The 18,487-nt window shown below is 45.3% G+C and overlaps 1 protein-coding gene across 2 annotated transcripts in view; it reads right to left on the reverse strand.

Annotated features, from left to right (window-relative positions):
- Window positions 1-3,521: 3,521 nt before the first annotated feature.
- Window positions 3,522-18,487, reverse strand: part of znf318 (zinc finger protein 318) — a 23,133-nt gene continuing 8,167 nt past the window's right edge. Inside the window, exons 3-11 of one of the 2 annotated variants that reach the window (XM_005943028.2) lie at window positions 17,336-17,924; window positions 16,037-17,219; window positions 15,288-15,382; window positions 14,991-15,090; window positions 14,302-14,618; window positions 11,085-11,273; window positions 10,857-10,950; window positions 10,172-10,290; window positions 3,522-9,610 (exon numbers count right to left, since the gene is read on the reverse strand). In XM_005943028.2, coding sequence (XP_005943090.1) covers window positions 6,635-9,610; window positions 10,172-10,290; window positions 10,857-10,950; window positions 11,085-11,273; window positions 14,302-14,618; window positions 14,991-15,090; window positions 15,288-15,382; window positions 16,037-17,219; window positions 17,336-17,924 — 5,662 coding nt within the window. In that variant the 3' untranslated portion in view covers window positions 3,522-6,634. Of the gene's footprint in view, window positions 9,611-10,171; window positions 10,291-10,856; window positions 10,951-11,084; window positions 11,277-14,301; window positions 14,619-14,990; window positions 15,091-15,287; window positions 15,383-16,036; window positions 17,220-17,335; window positions 17,925-18,487 lie in introns of both variants that reach the window. The other variant, XM_005943027.2, reaches the window with a different exon arrangement.

Below are 18,487 nucleotides of genomic sequence, written 5' to 3' on the forward strand. Positions count from 1 at the left end.
AAAGACGAAGAGTTATTTGAGCTAGGTGGCCATCTGTCTAGTGAAGGATGTGGAGCAATGTTAAAATCGCCTCCAACTAATAACAGGAGATTCGGGTATTTGGATAACCAGAACGAAAAGCGTGTTTCAAGGGCATCCAATAAGAAGTCATTATCAGACTTAGAATTAAAACCATACACGTTGGCAAGAAGAAGAAGAAGTGTACCATCAATGTTGACTATCATTAACACATAGTGTCCTTCCGAGTCCATTTCAGAGTGTATAACGTTCCCATTAAATTTGTTCTTCAGAGTAATAACTCCTGCCGATCTTTCTGATCCATGTGAGAACCATAGGTCCTTGCCCCACTGTGTTTTCCAAAAAGCAGTATCCTTAATAACAGAGTGTGATTCTTGAAAAAAAACAAAGTCAGTATTCTGTTGATTTGCAAACAAAAACAAAGCTTTTCGCTTAACAGTGTCTCTTAAACCGGTGACATTGAGAGAACAAAGTGATATAGACAGTGCGGCTTTAACACAAAATAATGAACAGTTTACCCATAGTTAACATGGAACTGGTATTAACTTTTATCCTGAACCTCAAAATTGTAAATAACTCCTTTGACATCTGTAACTTTATACCTCAAGCAGGGCATGAAACCTCCATCAACGCAGGTGCAGCATGATCCTCAGGCGAAGTGTGCGTTGGGTGCACCTCTTTCCCTTCAATGATCACACGGACCCCGGCAAAGTGAGCTCTTTTTCCTTCTTTCCTTGCAGCATCAATAAGAGGCCAAAGCTTCTCTCGAATTGCTCTGTCGGCAGAGGACAGATCTTCAGTGAACCTCATGTAGTTTTCTTTCAGAAAGGAGCAGTTTTTAGCTTTCCTCCAGATCAGGTCACGAGCTGATCTTGTCACAAATCGAATGATAACCAGCCTTGGTTTCTTCTGAGTTTCGCTGTAGCGGCCCAGGCGATGAACTACATCAATGCTGTTTTTGAATCCTGCACTCGTTTCCCTGGCAACAGTGCAGCAGATGTCAAGTACTTTTCTGGTGATGCCTTCTTGCTTTTGCTCAGGGACACCTGAGAGCCTGAGATTCCATCTCCGATGTTATCTTTCAACTTCGTTGACCTTCAGTTCTACTTGAGACATTCTGCTGCTGTTTTTTTCACAAGTAGCTTTAACGGTTTTGGTGACATTCTTCAAAGATTGTACTTCCAAGAACATGGTGTCAATAGACTTCTTCATGGCCTCGATGTTAACAGTATTCTTGCTGATCATAGCCTCCAGATTATCTGAGCGCTTATTAATTGAAGTAGCAATGTTGTTTTGCACATCAGCAAGAGTTATATCACCTTTGTGTTTTTTACCATCTGGTCTGGCTGGAGTATCGGGGTCCGAGTCCGGGAGTGGCATCAGTTCAGGACTTTTGCTGCGGTTGTAGTCATGTTCGGCAGTCACGGCATTCTTGGGGCTGGTTTTTGAGCCAGCTACACCTGTGTTTCTCTCCATTTCCTTGGTTGCTCCTTTGGTTAGACTTTTAAATTTCATGGGTGTTTCTTTTTCCTTCCTTTTGCTACCCTGAGTTGTTGGAAACATCGCTGAGGTAACAGAGCTTTCCTGCTGTTAGCTGAGCTATCGCTTTGCAAAGAGGCTAGGGTCGCGAAAAAGTCCTTTGAAGTATGGTTCAGGAAGCCGTTACTTAGAAGTGCCGCATACGTGTACTGAATAAACAGTCAGTAGGATAACTCATTTGTGATTCAGAGAAAAAACGACGGCTGAAAGGGAAGTAAAACTGCAAAATCCTGCTTAGCCACGGAGAAGAGCATCTACCTCGGTCGCCATCTTGGCTGCTCTTGTCCAGGTGCGATGTGTTGCTTACCTGCTTTAAGGCCGATTAACTCACAGTGGCGACGAATATGGCGTTATTTTTGTGCCACTATAATTTGAGCGCACGTAAAAAAAAGTTTGCAGGTGCAAGTGTTGCATTTTGAGGAGAAATTTATTTTGAGCGAAGAAAAGCTGAATTTGAGTGAACAAAATTCATTGCTGCGTGCAAAAACTGTATTTCAGTGTTTGCTATTATCCACACACACACACAATAGCAGCCCCTCTCGCTCAGTTTTTGCATTTGCGCTCGCTCGCAATGTGATCGTAACATTTCTGCATGTGGGCGCTCAACTCTTTCTGTTAGTGATGCGCGAATCATGAACAAATCGTTCAATACTCGAGAATCACTTTACTGACTCATGAATCATGATTCACAAGCCCAACTGACTCACTGACTCATCCCTGTTGCTGTTAGCAGCAATGTATCTAGCTTATAATTAAAATTGTGGAGAAAAACACAACATCCAGTATCTTAACAAAAAAATTTCTGCTCTGAACTGAAAGAAAAAGAATCATTTACCATCACTCTTTCTGTACACCGTTATATTTGTGCCACAAAACCAGCCAATCACAGACTTGGATGCAAAAAAATCTGATTGGCTGTTCTGGTCTCCAATCAGCTCGAAATGACGAAATGCAATATCCCAGAATCCATTTCGTCCAAAACTCAAACGAGGCAGTGGCGGAGGAACACAGAGTGGCGGAGTTTGAAATATTACTCTTTCTGGGTCACAAAATAAACTTTTAAGATATTTTCATGCGAGAATGTTGCTGTGTAAACTTCAAATATCTGCTCGATTCATCAAGACATCACATATTTGCAAAAGTGCTCTAACGTTTTCGGAGATGCCTGTTACCCACCAGCTGACCGGGTGGTCACTCGGGTTAAACGCTGATGAAAATGCAGATAACACAAATCATGAACACCTGTTCAACCAATCACTTTCATTCCACTTTGATCTGCGACAAACTGACGGTTCATCTCTGTTACAGTGTTGCGTTAGACTGCTATATTTTTTTGTTCTTTATGCTGTAGATTTTCACGTCTCTGGAATAGTTGGCAGTAATAAGGATGATTTTCTGTAAAATCATATTGATATGACCCGTGACATATTCGTAGATGACAGTTAGATTAGTTTGATGGGTTAACTCAGAGAGCTGAAGATATCGTGGACATGCTGACCTCGCTCCGTGGTGTACAGGGCCATTTAGTCAAAGTCAAAGTCAACTTTATTTGTCAATTCTGCCACATGTACAGGACATACAGAGAATAGAAATTTCGTTACTCTCAAACCCTAGATGAAATAGCAAATGAACATTTAAATATAAGAGAGTGATTAAAAAATGCAAATAAAATAATTAAAAAGTAAAAATTTAAATAAATACAATACAAATTAACAAGAAAGCTATGCAATATACAATATACAGGTAAGGGTAAATGACAGGGTTAGGGTAGGGTTTACCCTCATGATTAATATTCACAATAAAAATATTAGCCGAACATCATGAAGTCTGTATGTGTTTCATAGTGTCGAACAACCTTTGTACAGTTAAAGCCAGCAGTTACTACATGACGGAAACACCAACGTTATCTCTTTTATGCGTTTATACACAGGTCACGCTGATTACTGAACAAAAACCCAAAGATCAGATGTTAAACAGATTTATTTGCTCTCTCTCCTCCTTAAACATGTTTTTAATGTTAGTTATAATTCAGAATTGGCGACTGAAACACGTAGGACACATAAGAATCAGGAAATAAAATCCCGATAAATATAACCTCAGTAAATGAAGTCAGTGTCAGCGGGGGTTATTACAGCGCTTTGTCGGTGGTAATGAAAGCTCGATTGCGAGGCGAGCGGGTCTATCCCACGCTTTGCCGTGAGACTGGGCAGACATCTCCGAAATCATCGAAGCACTTTTGCAAAGAGGCTGTATCTTGACAAACCGACCAGACACATGAAGATTAAACCACTACATTCTCGGCTAAAAAAATATTAAAACGGTATTTGGTGACACACAAACAGGGTTTTTCAAAGCTCAGTTCTGTTAGCTTCCACATGCCGGTTGTTGTGTGCTAGAAACAATGGCCACCAGGCCAAAGCAATGGTTTTGACTCGATCAGCGTTAACCCCGCCCCCTGAGTTTGATGGGTGAGGCTGACAGATAAAATTATTTCATGGTGAGACCTGAAGGAGTCAACTGTGCCAAAATTAATTAATTAAATACACCATTAAATAATTAGTTAAATGTGGCAATAATTAAATGTGTCAAAAACATTTTTAATTAATTTCCCATTTTAATTATTTAATGGTGTATTTAATTAATTCATTATGGCAGTCCTGGCGTTCCATAGGGCACAGCCTAACACTTGAAAAAGGAAACGACCACTATGTAATCCATTTATTTTAAAGTAACTGCATTCTAATTATCACCTATTTAAATGGTAACTGTAACAGAATACAGTTACTCATATTTTGTATTCCATTACTCCCCAACACTGTAGATGCCCCCCAACATGGAGACAGGCTCAATCAGAGACTTTACCTGAGACAGGTGAGCCCCGTTGGGTCACAAACTGCAGTTTAATGATCGTATGATCGGCTTGAGTATTTGGACTTGTCCCCGATTACCTCTGCATGGACGCCACTGCACGGTTCTCAGATTTGACACTTCTAGAGTTGACCCAACTCTGGCTGCAAGAATCTCTGGAAGGTTTCTTAATCGCTGCAGATTATTCACCAAACCTTCAAATACAAAGTAAATAAGAGAGAATATCTCAAACTAATCTGGGTCAGAATTTCCTTCTGCTTTATACTCTACAATCATCCAAGACATTAGGCTCTCAGAACTTTATTAATAATATATAACTATTAATATTTTAATAATAAATCAGATTTTTGCCTTTTATCTGTAGAAGTACTTAAACCTGAGCCAAGCGTCCCCCGTGTGTTCCGATTTTGTCCCGATTTTGATTGAATAAAGTTTCTTTCCCTTGTAATGAGCCCACAGAGACATGCTGGAGTTTCTCCTTTTATTAAAACTTTAACACATTACAGAACGAGCAGTTTCAGACACGATGAATGAAGAACATCCGATGCAGTTCCAGTAACTGTTTCATTTAGGAGCATCAGAACAAGCTTTCCGAGGTCGAAACAGGATGAAACGAGGCCTTAACCGTGAACCGCCCAAAACTACACTGTGCTCTTTGAAGGAGCAGTCTTCCAACCATCAGTTTCATCTGTAAGAGGCCGTTCAACAGGTGATGAGGGAACAACATTTCCTTTTAGTAATTTACACTCTGCTTTACAACCATTTGTTTGAGACCCTAAATGGGATTACAGCCTCTCATCTGCAAGTTCTTAAACAGGTTAACCACAAATTTAGTACATTACAGTGAGTTAATCTGGGTTAGCTGGATCAAACACTGAGAACCAGTGAAAGGACCATGACTCAGATCTTCACCTTCACATTGACATATTTCCCAGACACTAAGAAACTTTTGACGATCTGGTTGCTAAATTAAGCCTCACCTCGTGTTCTGAGATGCCATATTCTCTGTAGGTTCAGGAAATTTGAGGTCCAGGTCACAGGTTCTTTTCTAGCATTTCCCAGCCACAGATTTATCTATTCTGAGACAGATGATTCAGTTCAGACCAGTTACACAGGGGAAGACATCCAGCAAGTCTGAGATCAACAACAGAAAGGTCGCCTATAAAAAAATAAATACACTGATGGCTTGAAAATTTAAGAAATGTCCCTGGGATGAACTGTCTGAACTTTGTTGGGCTTTTTTTGACTTCAGGAATCTTTTATTTCCCGAAAGGTTCTAGGCCAACATTTCCTGTGACAAGAAGCAGAAATGAGGTGAAACCAAACAGTCGGTCCAGATGAACTGTGAAAGGGTTCAAGGATTACAAAGTGTTCCAGGTTCACCTCAGAGTACGGAAATTCACAGGAGTCTTAGCAGACTCATCCAAATATTCATCATTGTCAGCTGCATCTCCACTTTCAAGAGAGAGCACCTCAGACAGATACTCTGCTGCCTCAAAGGACAAGTTGTGTCATTACAATAAAAGACTGTGCTTGACTGAGCCTGGTTTATGTATTTCAAAGACTGGGTCAGGCTGAAAGTCTGCAATTGTGTTTTTATTATTTAGAGCCAGGTAGCAACAGGTACACGGTAACTAAAAACTAACAAATCACAACCAGACCGGGTGAGTGCTCTGATTTTATAAGGTTTCTCGTTCAGTAGATCGGATGGCAGCCATCTACATGAGCTCACTAGTCCTGTTAGGTGGAATCATTATTCATTAAATGCAACTCCAAAACGCAACACACCAGCGGTCCCAGCTGCCAAATATGATCAAAGAGAGGTTTATTGTGTTATTTAAACAGAAATGGCATAAATCAAGCAGTTTACAGGTTTGAGTATTTAAATTCTTCTTTTAGTCTATTGGAAACCTATGAAGTGTAAGCAAAAGCTGCTAGGAGACTGCTGGGTGAGGACAAATGTCCTGGACACGTTTCTATGAGATCAATCAGACCTAAAAACAAATTCTGGAGAAAACAGTGAAGAAAGGAATTCAATTAAACTCTAAATAAATCTGGTCCTTTAGACAGGTGAAGTCCCTCAGCAAGAGTGTCTATCTTGTCACTTTCACATGCCCTCCACTATGTGACACATTGTGGCTTCAGCCTTTCTGGATAGCCGAGCTGTTAGAATAAACCCCGCCCCCATGTCACAAAGCCCAGTCGCCTCCTACTCAAAGTTAAAATCATATTCAAAGTCCAGTGAGGTCATGTCAGAGGGCAAGCCCAGTGTTTCTGCAGTTATCTTCATAATCTGAGGGTTCGCCTCACTGGACGCCTCAGCCTCTGGCTGCGACACAGAGCCAGGATCTACCACGTCCAAGTTCTTTGGGTCTGTAGTTGCAGCATCAGTGTCACCTGAAGCTGACTCGGGTTCTGGTTCAGGCTGGTTCTGGTTCAGCTGCTGTCGGGTTTGGTATCTTGTTTGGGATCGGGTTTGCCGGGTTGGCCGAGGAGCAGGCGGGGTTTTCTTACCCCTGGTTTTAGGACCCGTTTTTGGTTTGGGTTCAGGTTCTGTGTCAGAATGAGTCTCTGGATGGAATTCGTTGACCTTGCTTAATTCTGACTGTTGGGGCTCTATTTGACTTTCAGGACATGGTTTGAGCTGGGACTCCAGTCTGGAAGACTGACTCTCTGGGAAGATTTGGGGATCCAATTTGGCTGTCACGGACTGGTCTTCAGGTGCACTCTGAACCTCACACTGAAGCGGGGGAGACACTCTTGGTTGAGCCATTTGCGTGTTTCTTTCTTTAGGTAAAGCCAACTCAGATGCGGAGTCTTTGGCAGACTGCAGGGACCAGACAGACATAATTTGAATGCCTGAGTTTGTCGGGGTCAGTGGGTTCTGTGGCTGCTCATTTGGATTTCGTTGTGGAGATCTTTGGAGTTCATTTGGAAGTGGGAACTGAGTAAGACCTTGTGCCTTGGGCTGTGGTTCAGGCTGGAGTTCAAGGTGTTGCTGTGTCTGTGGTTTGGACTGTGGCTGGGACCCAGGTTCAGGGTGCAGTTTGGGCTGTGGTTGGGACTGTGGCTGAGACTCAGGTTGGGGCTGTAATTCTGGGTGTGGTTTGGACTGTGGTTGGGGTGTTAGGGCTTTTGGAACTGGAAATGGACTTTTACTGCCACTACTGCCTTCAGCTCTAGTATCTGATGCTGGTTTGCTGAAGGAGGAGGGGCCCGTTTGGCTGATGCTGCTGTAGAAGATGCCAAATAAATCTTGGGCTCTGGCTGCAGCCAGGTTGCTCCTAAATTTGTCCGATTTCTGAGCTCCATCACACTTATTCATGAAAGGTGGAGGTTTGACAAACACCGTACGAGTCTGCTCACCCTCTGGGACACCAGGAGCTGCCACGTCAGACACAATCTTTATCATGGCTGGTTGTGCTGGAGTAGCTGTGGTAGCTAAAGAAGTTAAAGGTTTTGCCTGTACTGGGACCGACTTTAAGTCGACTGGGACAGGTTTAGAAACTGGTGGAGCAGGATTAACTTTAGAAGGTGTAGGAGTTGTGACACCTGCAGGGGCAGTCTTTGACTGGATTGAGGCAGGTTCAAAAACTGGTGGAGCAGGGTTAAATTTAGAAGGTGTAGGAGTTGTGAGACCTGCAGGGGCAGGATTTGGCTGGACTCGGGTAGGTTCAAAAACTAGTGGAGTAGTATTAAATTTAGAAGGTGTAGGAGTTGTGAGACCTGCAGGGGCAGGATTTGGCTGGACTCGGGCAGGTTCAAAAACTAGTGGAGTAGTATTAAATTTAGAAGGTGTAGGAGTTGTGAGACCTGCAGAGGCAGGATTTGGCTGGACTCGGGCAGGTTCAAAAACTGGTGGAGTAGTATTAAATTTAGAAGGTGTAGGAGTTGTGAGACCTGCAGGGGCAGGATTTGGCTGGACTCGGGCAGGTTCAAAAACTGGCAGAGTAGATTTAACTTCAGCTGGTACAGGCACCACGGGTGGAGGTCTAACCTGAAACAGGGGAAGGACTGCCTCAAATGGCCCAAGTTTATCAACGTATGGGACCATTTTAGTCTGAAGCAGACCATTTCCGGAACTCACGGGAGGAGGCGGGAGTACTGCGCCCTCTGTTGGAAGAGACTCTACTAAAGTAGGGTTTTGGGGTTTAATGGACAGAAAGGTATTCAGAGATGCAGGTCTGCCCATCATGGTTGGCTTCCTCAGACCTAGAGCAGGTGTAGGGAGGTTGGGTCGGATCCGTCCCCGGTTGGACATCCAGGGAGCAGATACGCTTGGTTTGTTTCCCAGCTTCTCTGCGATCTCTTTGGCAACAGCTACTGACTTTGCAAAAGAGTCTTCCACCGAAGGGGACTTGGCAGCAGCTTCATCCTCTTTGATGAATTCTGCAGCAACTTTCTCCGCCTCCTTTGCAAGCACGTTCTCCTTCTTCTTCCAAATGAACTTTCCGAATGTGGTTGTTGCTGCTGTAGTTGGTTTGCCAGCCTCCAGGCTCTGCTTGCGGAGCTTGGCCCTCATGGCCGGACTGGGGCCACAAAGAATTTTGGGCGGTTCGTAGGGTTTTGGTAGTGGTTCGGGGTTGCTGACTGCCGGCTTCTCTGGCTCAAACGTTTTAAAACCTTCCCTCTCAGGTTTAGGTTTGCATTCGTCTCGCTCTTTCTCATATTTGGATCTGGCATCTGAATATTTGCCACCTTTAAATTTGTCCCCATCATCTTTTGAACCATATTTGGGACGGTCATTAGCATCGGTGCGGTAATGGTACCGATATTCCTCATCCCTGCTGTATCTGTGCCGGCTGTCCCTCTCGTCTTCCTCTCTGCTGTAATGGTACTTGTCATCCTTCTTGCTGTAGTTGTACTTTTCATCATTATTTTTCTTGCTGTAATAAGGCCACTCCTTTTCAGGGCTCTTGGCATTCTTAAAATCTTCCTTTTTGCTTGCCTTCAGCTTATCCTCGTCTTCCTCCTTTTTAATTTTGGACTTGTCCTCCTTTGAAGCATTCTCTTCTTTCTTTTTCTCCTTTTCCTTTTTCTCTTTTTTGTGTTTGGACTTTTCCTCTTTGCTGCCTTTCTCATCGTCATCATGTTTGCGTTTCTTTCCACTTGCCTCTAAGGCCAGTCCCGCCTGGCGGTCCAGGTTCCGCCTCTGCTCGTACAGTGGGTTCTCATACATTTGTTTCTGGTGAGGAAGAGTCAAGAATATATATTGAAGTCCACTTTGGTCACTTGACATATAAACATGTAATCTTACAATCTACACATCAGAATTGATCAAACCCCAGAAACACACTGCTCAAATAATTCAAAGCAACACTTTTTAGAGCATGGGGAAAATTCCAGGTGACAGGCAGTTACTCTAAGCTGGACATAGATGCCCCTCATCAGCCCAACAGCAGGGCTGATGTCTGCTCCTTTGTACAGGATGAGAACTGAGGAGCATTTTTAGGTGCTGCAATGAAATTTCAGCATAATGAACGAGCCTTTTCGTTTTGACTGTTGACGTCTTTGAATTCAGTCGTCTATAAAGGTTCATAATTTTCTCTTCCATTAAACCATGTGGCTGTCCAGATTTCCAGGATGGGGAGGGATCCTCTGAGATCCGATGTGTGAAGTGTTGCTTTATTTATATCTATCCTTTATCTATATCAAGAAAAGGAAAGGCAGACCTGACCACCTTTAAAGGTTTAGGTGGCGCAGATCTCTGTATGTTTGGCAATGCTTAAGTCATTGAGTTCCAAACCTTATACTTCTCGTTGTGAGCGTGCGTGGTGACATGCTCTTCTGCACAGATGCCGTCGCCATAAAACTCTCTGCACAGCAGGCAGAAGAATCCTCTGACAGGTACCAGGAACTCCGAACCTGCAGTGCGACACACACGACATTTTCAACCCTCAAACGGAGGATAAATGAGCTACCAATCATGTTTACCTTATGGAAGTGTCCATTTTCAGTACCTGTCAAAAAAGGAGAAGGTTAAAGAGACGGGGTGCTGACTTTTTTGGAAAACAGATGGTAAAGAGTTGAGTGGTTATTTAAGACCAGTGAAAGATGGAAAAATGCTGCAGCTCCTCAGCAATAACCGGGTGCCTGCAGGAGATGCAGTCAAGCTGTTTTTGGGGTGATACGGACACACCTGCACCAAGAACTTAGCGCACTTTACCAACTGTTGTTGCATTTTCAGCAGCTTTCAGAGCCATGTGAGGCATGAAAAGGAAACGAATCAGCACTGGAGGTGCGGACAGCAGTCTCCCCTATGCTTCGATGCGAATCACTTCATTATCACTGTTTTCATTAAGAGACAGAAATGGCAGCAGAGATCCACACTGAGCTCCACCTGGAACCAAAATATGGCTAACAAAATTCAGTGGTTCAAAAAACAGACTGTGATACGTCTGCAGGATCCTCTGAAGGTGCAGCACAAGTACCTTTAGCGGGTTTAGTCAGCTTCTCGTCTGGCAGCTGGTTCTTTTTGATTTTGCTCGGAGTGGAAGCCCAGGGTCGGTCATACGGGTCCAGAGTCTGAGGGACGGAGAAGAACATGAAATGTAACAGAGCAAACACGAGGAGCCTGCCGAGGTATGAATATCAACTGAATATCAAAGAGGGAGAATTTCAGACAATGTGGGCGATGATGCTTTAAAGTGAAAACCAACCTTTAGGTGCGTTTTGCTGTGCAAGTGTGTGAAAAAATCAAACATGGAACCACACGTAGCATTACAGTTTTTGCACCAGTGGTTTCCAGCGTCATAGTATTCAAAGGGCTCAGGGGGCGGGGCTGGAGCTGCAGTGGCGTCGGGCGGCGTGTGCAGGGACGCCTTCGAAGGCGACAGAGTCACGGAAGTCTGCTAAACAAGAACAAAGAAAGAAAAATGATGGAGAGTCAAGATGGCGGGGAGAAGACCGACAGCCTGCATTCAGAGCAAAAACAGGAGCTCCTTTTAAAGAGTTTCTTACCTTGTGTGACTCTGCATTGAAGATGTCAACGTGTATCCCTCAGACGGTTTTTATAGCGGCAGTAACTTCTTACGCAAAATTTCAACTTGAGCACAAACTTGCAGCGGTCACAATGAAACTCAACAGTCTAAATTCAGTCTATAACCCTCCGCTCAGCAGCGTTGTTTTCATGACTAGTCGCTCATTAACGCAATCAATAATCTGGATTTGACTCGTCCAGTATCCACGCCTTGGTGGCGTCACACCTTCCTGATGCTGAAACCCAGCGTGTGACGGCCAAACCAGCCGAGCAGCAGCTGTAAACGTGAGCCAGGAGCTGATTCATGTTGATTTCTCTCACTACCTAGCACCCGACCCACGTGTTTTAATAAACTGATTAGAATAAACTGACGTTTAACTACTCGAGGCGGGTTTCAAGGAAACACATAATTACTCACAGCAAACATTCAAATGTCTGTTTAACCCATCAGCAGCCCAGGACACCGCCACGTTCTGTTGGGGTGCTGATGGAGGACTTTCGGCACATTAATGAGCTGAGACCATGTGTAGATTCACACGTATGTGCTGCTTTTTTTGCCTGACGTTGGATGTATCTAGACGAGGATGGGGCGCTCTTCAAACCAACAGCGCTGCTTAAGTGCACCAAATGATCAGCGAGCAGTTACTGATCATCATCGATTTGTATAACCTGGCTCATGGGGCTGTCACAACTTCAACAACCAATCACTGATGAGGCAAGCTGCACTGTCATAAATGCAAACGCTTCTGAAATTGGACGCTGTGACCGTCCTAGAAACACGAAACATTTATCATCACAGTCGACTACGACTCAGTGCGGCCTTCCCACTGTTGCCAAAGCGCTCGCTCGTAGGCGGTCACAGGACTGTTGGGTTTTCTCTGTATGTGTTATCGTAGGGTCTACCTTACAGTATAAAGCGCTTTGAGGTGACTGTTGTAATTTGGCGCTGTGTAAATAAAACTGAATTGAATCACCTCAAAGAGAGAAACTCCACCTCCAACTACTCCAAACTGGTGGAGCTTCGCCATGCGCAGGCATAAATGTTGGCGGCCATGACAGTCCAGTCCCACAACAAACACACAGAATGAGAGTAGAGCGCATTAAAGCCCGACACAAGCACACGTGAATCCTCCTAAACTGTCTGTGAACATGTTTGCAGAGGTACGTTAGCTTGCTAATATGGGCTCAAATTGTGGTCATAAAAGTTTTGTGCTTGTAAATCAGGATTTGTATGTGTAAAAAAGATTTGTGTGTGGACTTAGCCAAAAAATGCACTTAAACTCTACACTCAAGTTTCAAGTTACAAGTACGAATTTTGACCCTATTTTTCTTCCTTTCATCTCACTGGCTAATGTCATGTCAATCACAAATTTTACAATCCAATCAGAGAACAGATGGGCTTGGGTTTGTGGAAATGACAGTCTTCACTAGTGGGGATAGTTACAAAGCTTTCTTCATTATGAACTAGCGATACATGTTTTTGTTGAACATTTGAAGATAAAAACAAAAAACAAAACAGAAACTCTTGTAGAGGACATAAAGTCAGAGACAGAAACGACAAGGAGCAGGTGCATCTAGTACAGGTAGAGCTGCTGCACACAGAGCCCAGCAGCCAGCAACAGATTCTGGATCCTTGGCTTTTAGTTAGCAGTTAGCATTAGCAGCACATGCTGCGTCCGATGTGAAAGGACTTTTATGCTGCGCACTGTGACTCACAGCAATGGTCCTGGGTCAGCCCTGACTTTGTGTTAAACTAATCCTAAAGTAATAATGCATTTCTAACCACTGATATACCACAACTTGTTCCTTTCAACAGCTGCTGAAAGTTAGGGGACCTAGCTGCTATCGGATATTTATATAGAGATCCTCCAGCTTCAAACTGTATCACCCTTCCAGGACCGACCTGCAGTTAAAAAAAAAAAACCTCCGACAGCCAAGCCCATCTGTTCTCTGATTGGATAGATAAATTTGTGATTGACATGACATTGACCAATCAGCTGAAAGGAAGAAAAATAGGGTCAAAATTCGTACTTGTAACTTGAAAGCAGAGTTTCACACTTATTTTTTGGCTAAGTCCACACACAAATCTTTTTACACATACAAAACTGATTTACAAGTACAAAATATTTATGACCACAATTTGAGCCCATATGCTAATCCTTTATGGAATTCAAATAATATTTTATTTTCTAGAAATACTTTTTTGACTTCCTGTTTCTATGTTTCACAGCTTGCTGAGCTGAACTGGTCCTCTAAACTACATCACTCGACCACAAAGAAATGTTTTCAAACCGTCTTATTGTTACTACAGCTGCATTAAAACGTGCTCTCACTCTCAATGTAACGAAAACAAACAGTAGTAAAAGTACAAAGACATTTCTATGATGATGAATGGATTAAACTAATTTACATGAGACAGTAGTGAGGCTTTAGCTCCACCCAGCGATTATACAAATCCTTTACATGTCCGATAAACTTCTTGTTTGTTAGCACAGCTTTAAAAACATTTCATTTCTCTGAGCTATCTATTTCCAGTCTAACGCGACAAGATCGCAGAATCTTGTCATGAAACATTTAAACTTCTTATATTAGCATTTTTATATAAAACCATTAAAACAACTAATGTTCAGTGAAACTAGTTTCACTGCCGACGTGATGATGAGGCAGACAAAACTACAAGCAAAGTAAAATCTTCCGAAATAAAAGCATTGAATTCAAAATAACAGCTCTAGAGGACAAAGTGGTCTGCAGGTGAACCTTACTGAGTGAATAAAGGAACATGTTCTCGGTGCTTCTCGACACATCTCGTCTGAGTAAACTCTGATCAATAACTGACCCTAGCTATGCTTTCTAACTCCGATATCACTTCCTGTTACCTCCTCTGCAGGTGAGTGTACCTTCATCATGGGGCCGCTGGCCGCCGGCTGGCCTTCTGGGCTCCTTTCCGCCTCACGTTTCTTCTTCTGTGGTGGAGTCTGCTGCTCAGCCTTCTGGACCTCAGGCGGTTTGCTGGTCCTGCGGGGTCGGTCCGACGGGTTCAAGCCAAGGATGAGTGCCACTTTCTCGATCTCGCTGCGTTTCTTCTCGGCAGCCTCGTGCTCCTTGCGGAGGTTGGAGATCTGGGCCATGACCTCCTCCTGCAGGTGGCTGATCTCCTGCAGCAGAGGGTCCTTGTGGCCATCCTTCTCCCGGCGCTTCTTCCTCAGCAGCTCGCCTGAAAAACATTGCAGGGCAAATGTCAAAGCGCCATCAGTGACGTTCCATCGATCAGAAGGCGTCTCCTGCAGCTCCATGTTTTCATGTCACACCTAAAACAACAAACACCAAATGAAACTTTCTACAGCGGCAGGTTTCTGAAATGATCAGCTGTACACAGCTGTGCACATGTTGAATAAAAACAAATTAAAAAAAGTCCCAGAGGTGATCCCTGAGGATCTCCAGTCTCATTTCAGCTGAGAAAAGTGTCTGATTTTATACTTAATTAATAAACTTAAAACCAACACCAGCTTTATAGAACATCCCACCACATGCTGGCTGGGATTGCTGCGTGGGCGGAGCATAAATCACCTGTAACACAGTAACACACCTTGCTGCTTCCTGAGTCTCTCCAGCTCCTTCATCAGATACTCCTTCTTCTTCATCCTGATCTCTCGCTCCTGCTTCAGCTTCTCTCTCTCTTCTAGAACCTGAACAAACCAACACAGTCACAGGTGTGAACATCCAATCAGCTGAATCTGTGAGTCAGAGGCTCCACCCAAATCTACATCTTTCCTTCTCGGAATGATCCACATCTCAGTTTTTCAGGTGGAGCCAAAGGATGTGGAGGCATAAACTTCCTTCTGACGTAAATGCAAAGACGTGGGAAGAAGCGATGGAGGCTGACCTTCTGTTTCTGGCTCTCGTTGTTCTGCTCCTCAGACACTCTCGCAGCTTTGGCGCTCCCCTTCTCTGCGTGTTGGGTGGAGCTCTTCACCAAACCTGAGGATGGACAGACACATTTATTTACACCGACTGACCCACAGCTGCTCATCCTGCTCTCGCTGGTCGATGAATCCAGTTTATTCTTCCAGCGCTCGCCAGTTCTGTACACTGGATTCAACTGTGGCCAACCATGTGTTACACTGATTATGGAGGCGGGTAAAAATAGTAACAACACATTTTAAAACTACCTGAATGTTTATGACTGAATGACTCGTTTCTATGTGCAAACATTTGTGTAGTGCACATTTCAGCCTTCTCAACCTATTAAGTAACACAGCTAATAAAAATGGCTAAGTACTCTGAAGCAAACAAACTGTATATAAAAACGGAAGTAGCTTCTTAAAGCTGCATTGTTTTTAAGCAGGGGACAATCATTGGATAATGAACATTTAATCACAACTTGTTGACCAATGAGGATGCAGAGTCTCTGTGACAAATCAGTAACTGTTCAATAGTCAGCCGTGTCTCCTACATGCTGTTTTGCAGAGGTGGCAGGGGGAGAAGTGAGAGGACAAACACTACAGCAACCTACACGCAAGGATCCACAAGAGGAAGGGACAGGGCCACCTGGTTAGCGGTGAGGAAAACATCCCGCAAATAATCGTCATGCTCAGACTAAATGTGATAAGAGTTCTTTAAAAGGAGACTGACCTTTGACCCCTGGCTCAGGGGTATAATCCTGTTTGTAGGGTAGTGTGGGAGGGTACTCCTCAGCAACTGTAGGAGGAGGCATCCTCATGTTTGGGGGTGGATATGTGGGGGGCCACTGCTGGGGTACAAAGGGCAAGTAATTCCCATACTGACTGTACACAGGTGGCGGGTAGCTGGGGTGCATCATGGCGGGGACCTGCGAAGGGGGGTAGGTGGGGATGGGTACACCTGGATGAGGGGGGTGGCAGCTTGGCTCTGGAGTCTGACAGGGCGGCGCTGCCGTGTTGCTCCACTCGCCTTTCTCCTCTTTAATGTCACAGTCTTGGTGAGATTTGAGCGAAGCTGAGCTCTTCCTGCGGTCATCCTCGTCGCTGCTCCAGCCGGCGCCAGTGGCACCGCGTCCGTGGCTCCGGCTCCGGCTGGTGCTGCTAGAGCTGCCACTGTGGCTTCGTGACCTACGGCCCTGCCGGCTGCCATCAGAGCTGTCAGAGGAGTACCGTCTGCGCCGCGTGGGCGTCTTTGCAGGGGGTTTCTTCCCGTGGAGACGCTCTTTGGTCCTGGCGGCCATCTTGGTAATTTCGGCCACTCCAAGGTCCAGACCGATGGTTTTAAGCAGATCCTGGATCTTCTCGTACTCTTCTAGTGCCTGGCGCTCGCTCTCCTCCAGGGGCTCGTTCCCCGGTGGGTGAGCGGGGTTCGACACCTGGGCCGTGGCGTTGTGGTCGGGGCTGATGGCGGGCCGGCTCACATAACTGTCCGTGGAGTGAGGGGGCTGAAGGGTACATCCGTGTGTCTGAGCAGAGACCAGTTTCTGCTGTGGGTAGTCTCCATACAGCGCCTCCTCAGTTACGTCTCCATACAAGTCTAGACTGTGGGTCAAGACTGGCTCTGGCGCCGGCGGTGGTTTGGGTTCCTCCAAATCGCCATACAGGAATCTCTCCTCGTCGTCAATGTCGTCCAGCACCTTCTCCTGAGTCCTGGGCCCCGGCGTTGTCATACCCAGCAGGCTGAGGATTTCTTTGATCTCAGCGTCGAGGCCAGCACGGCGAGCCATCTGTGGATCAGACCGCAGCTCCGCAAGCATGGACGCCACCATGCGAGGGTCAGCGCCTTTGACAGCCTGCAGGAGCTGATCGGCCAGTCGGGACATGGAGCCATCCTGAGTTTGAGGAGAGTCCGTGCTCTGTAACAGAAATACTATGATGGTCATTTTGAGGAACTCCGCCGTGGTCATCTCTGCTTTTTGGCTAACAGAAGCATGTATCGAAACACCGACTGAAACACTGTCTGCAAACTTACCCTGACTGATGGCGAGTCCTCGGAGCTGCGTTTCTTCAGGATGGACTTTGTTGGTAACGTGAGCAGCTCCTCAAGTTCCTTCCTGCGGCGAGCCATTTCTAGCTCCTTAAACCCTTTATTCAAATCTGTGGCACCACTTCTGCTGCGGCTGCTTGAGCTGCTGCTTGCACTGCGACTGCGGCTCCTCTGACGGCTCTTACTGCGAGCATAGCTCGTCCCTTTGCTGTAGCTTCGTCCTCGACTCCTTCCTCTGGATCGAGACCTGGATCTAGATTTAGACCTGCTGCGGGGGCGACTCTTGCTGCGGCCCCGACTCTTGGCTCTGCTCCGGTCTGGACTGCGGCTCTGGCTCTTGGCCCTGCTCTTGGCCCTGCTCCGGTCTGGACTGCGGCTCTGGCTCTTGGCCCTGCTCTTGGCCCTGCTCCGGTCCGGACTGCGGCTTCGGCCCCGGCTCTTGGCCCGGCTCCGTTTCGGACTGCGGCTCTGGCTACGGGGACGGCTCTTGCTCCTTCCAAGACTCCTGGCCCGACTCCGGTCGGGACTACGGCTGCGAGGTTTGCTCCGGCCCCGACTTTGCTCGTACTCCCGTCTACATGGAGACAAAAACATGAAGTAGCTAAACCTCACTGGTTTTGCAGATAACACATTTTTACCATTCACTGACACATAATTGCCAGAAACCTCGACGCACAGGCCGAGGGGGCGGTGTGGCAGCAAGTTTTCACACCACCCTAGTAATCAACCAAAGACCCAGATAGACTTTTAATTCATTTGAAAGCCTGATGCTTCGCCTCGTCCACCCCAGCTGTAAAACTCAGAAACCAGTCGTACTTGTTATCATCTATCGTCCACCTGGGCCTTACACGGAGTTTCTGTCTGATTTCTCAGACTTTTTATCCGATTTAGTTCTGAGCTCAGATAAAATAATTATTGCGGGTGATTTTAACATCCATGTAGATGCTAAAAATGACAGCCTCAACATGGCATTTAATCTGTTATTAGACTCAATTGGTTTCTCTCAAAATGTAAAATGACAAATGATCTTCTTATGGCCTCTGACAGTGGACTCATCTCTGTGCTTGTCCTGCTAGACCTCAGTGCAGCGTTCGATACTGTCGACCATAATATCCTATTAGAGCGATTAGAACATGC

The sequence above is a fragment of the Haplochromis burtoni genome, unplaced genomic scaffold (assembly GCF_018398535.1).
Source record: "Haplochromis burtoni strain Fernald_Lab_line unplaced genomic scaffold, NCSU_Asbu1 Contig_359, whole genome shotgun sequence".
NCBI lineage: Eukaryota > Metazoa > Chordata > Actinopteri > Cichliformes > Cichlidae > Haplochromis > Haplochromis burtoni.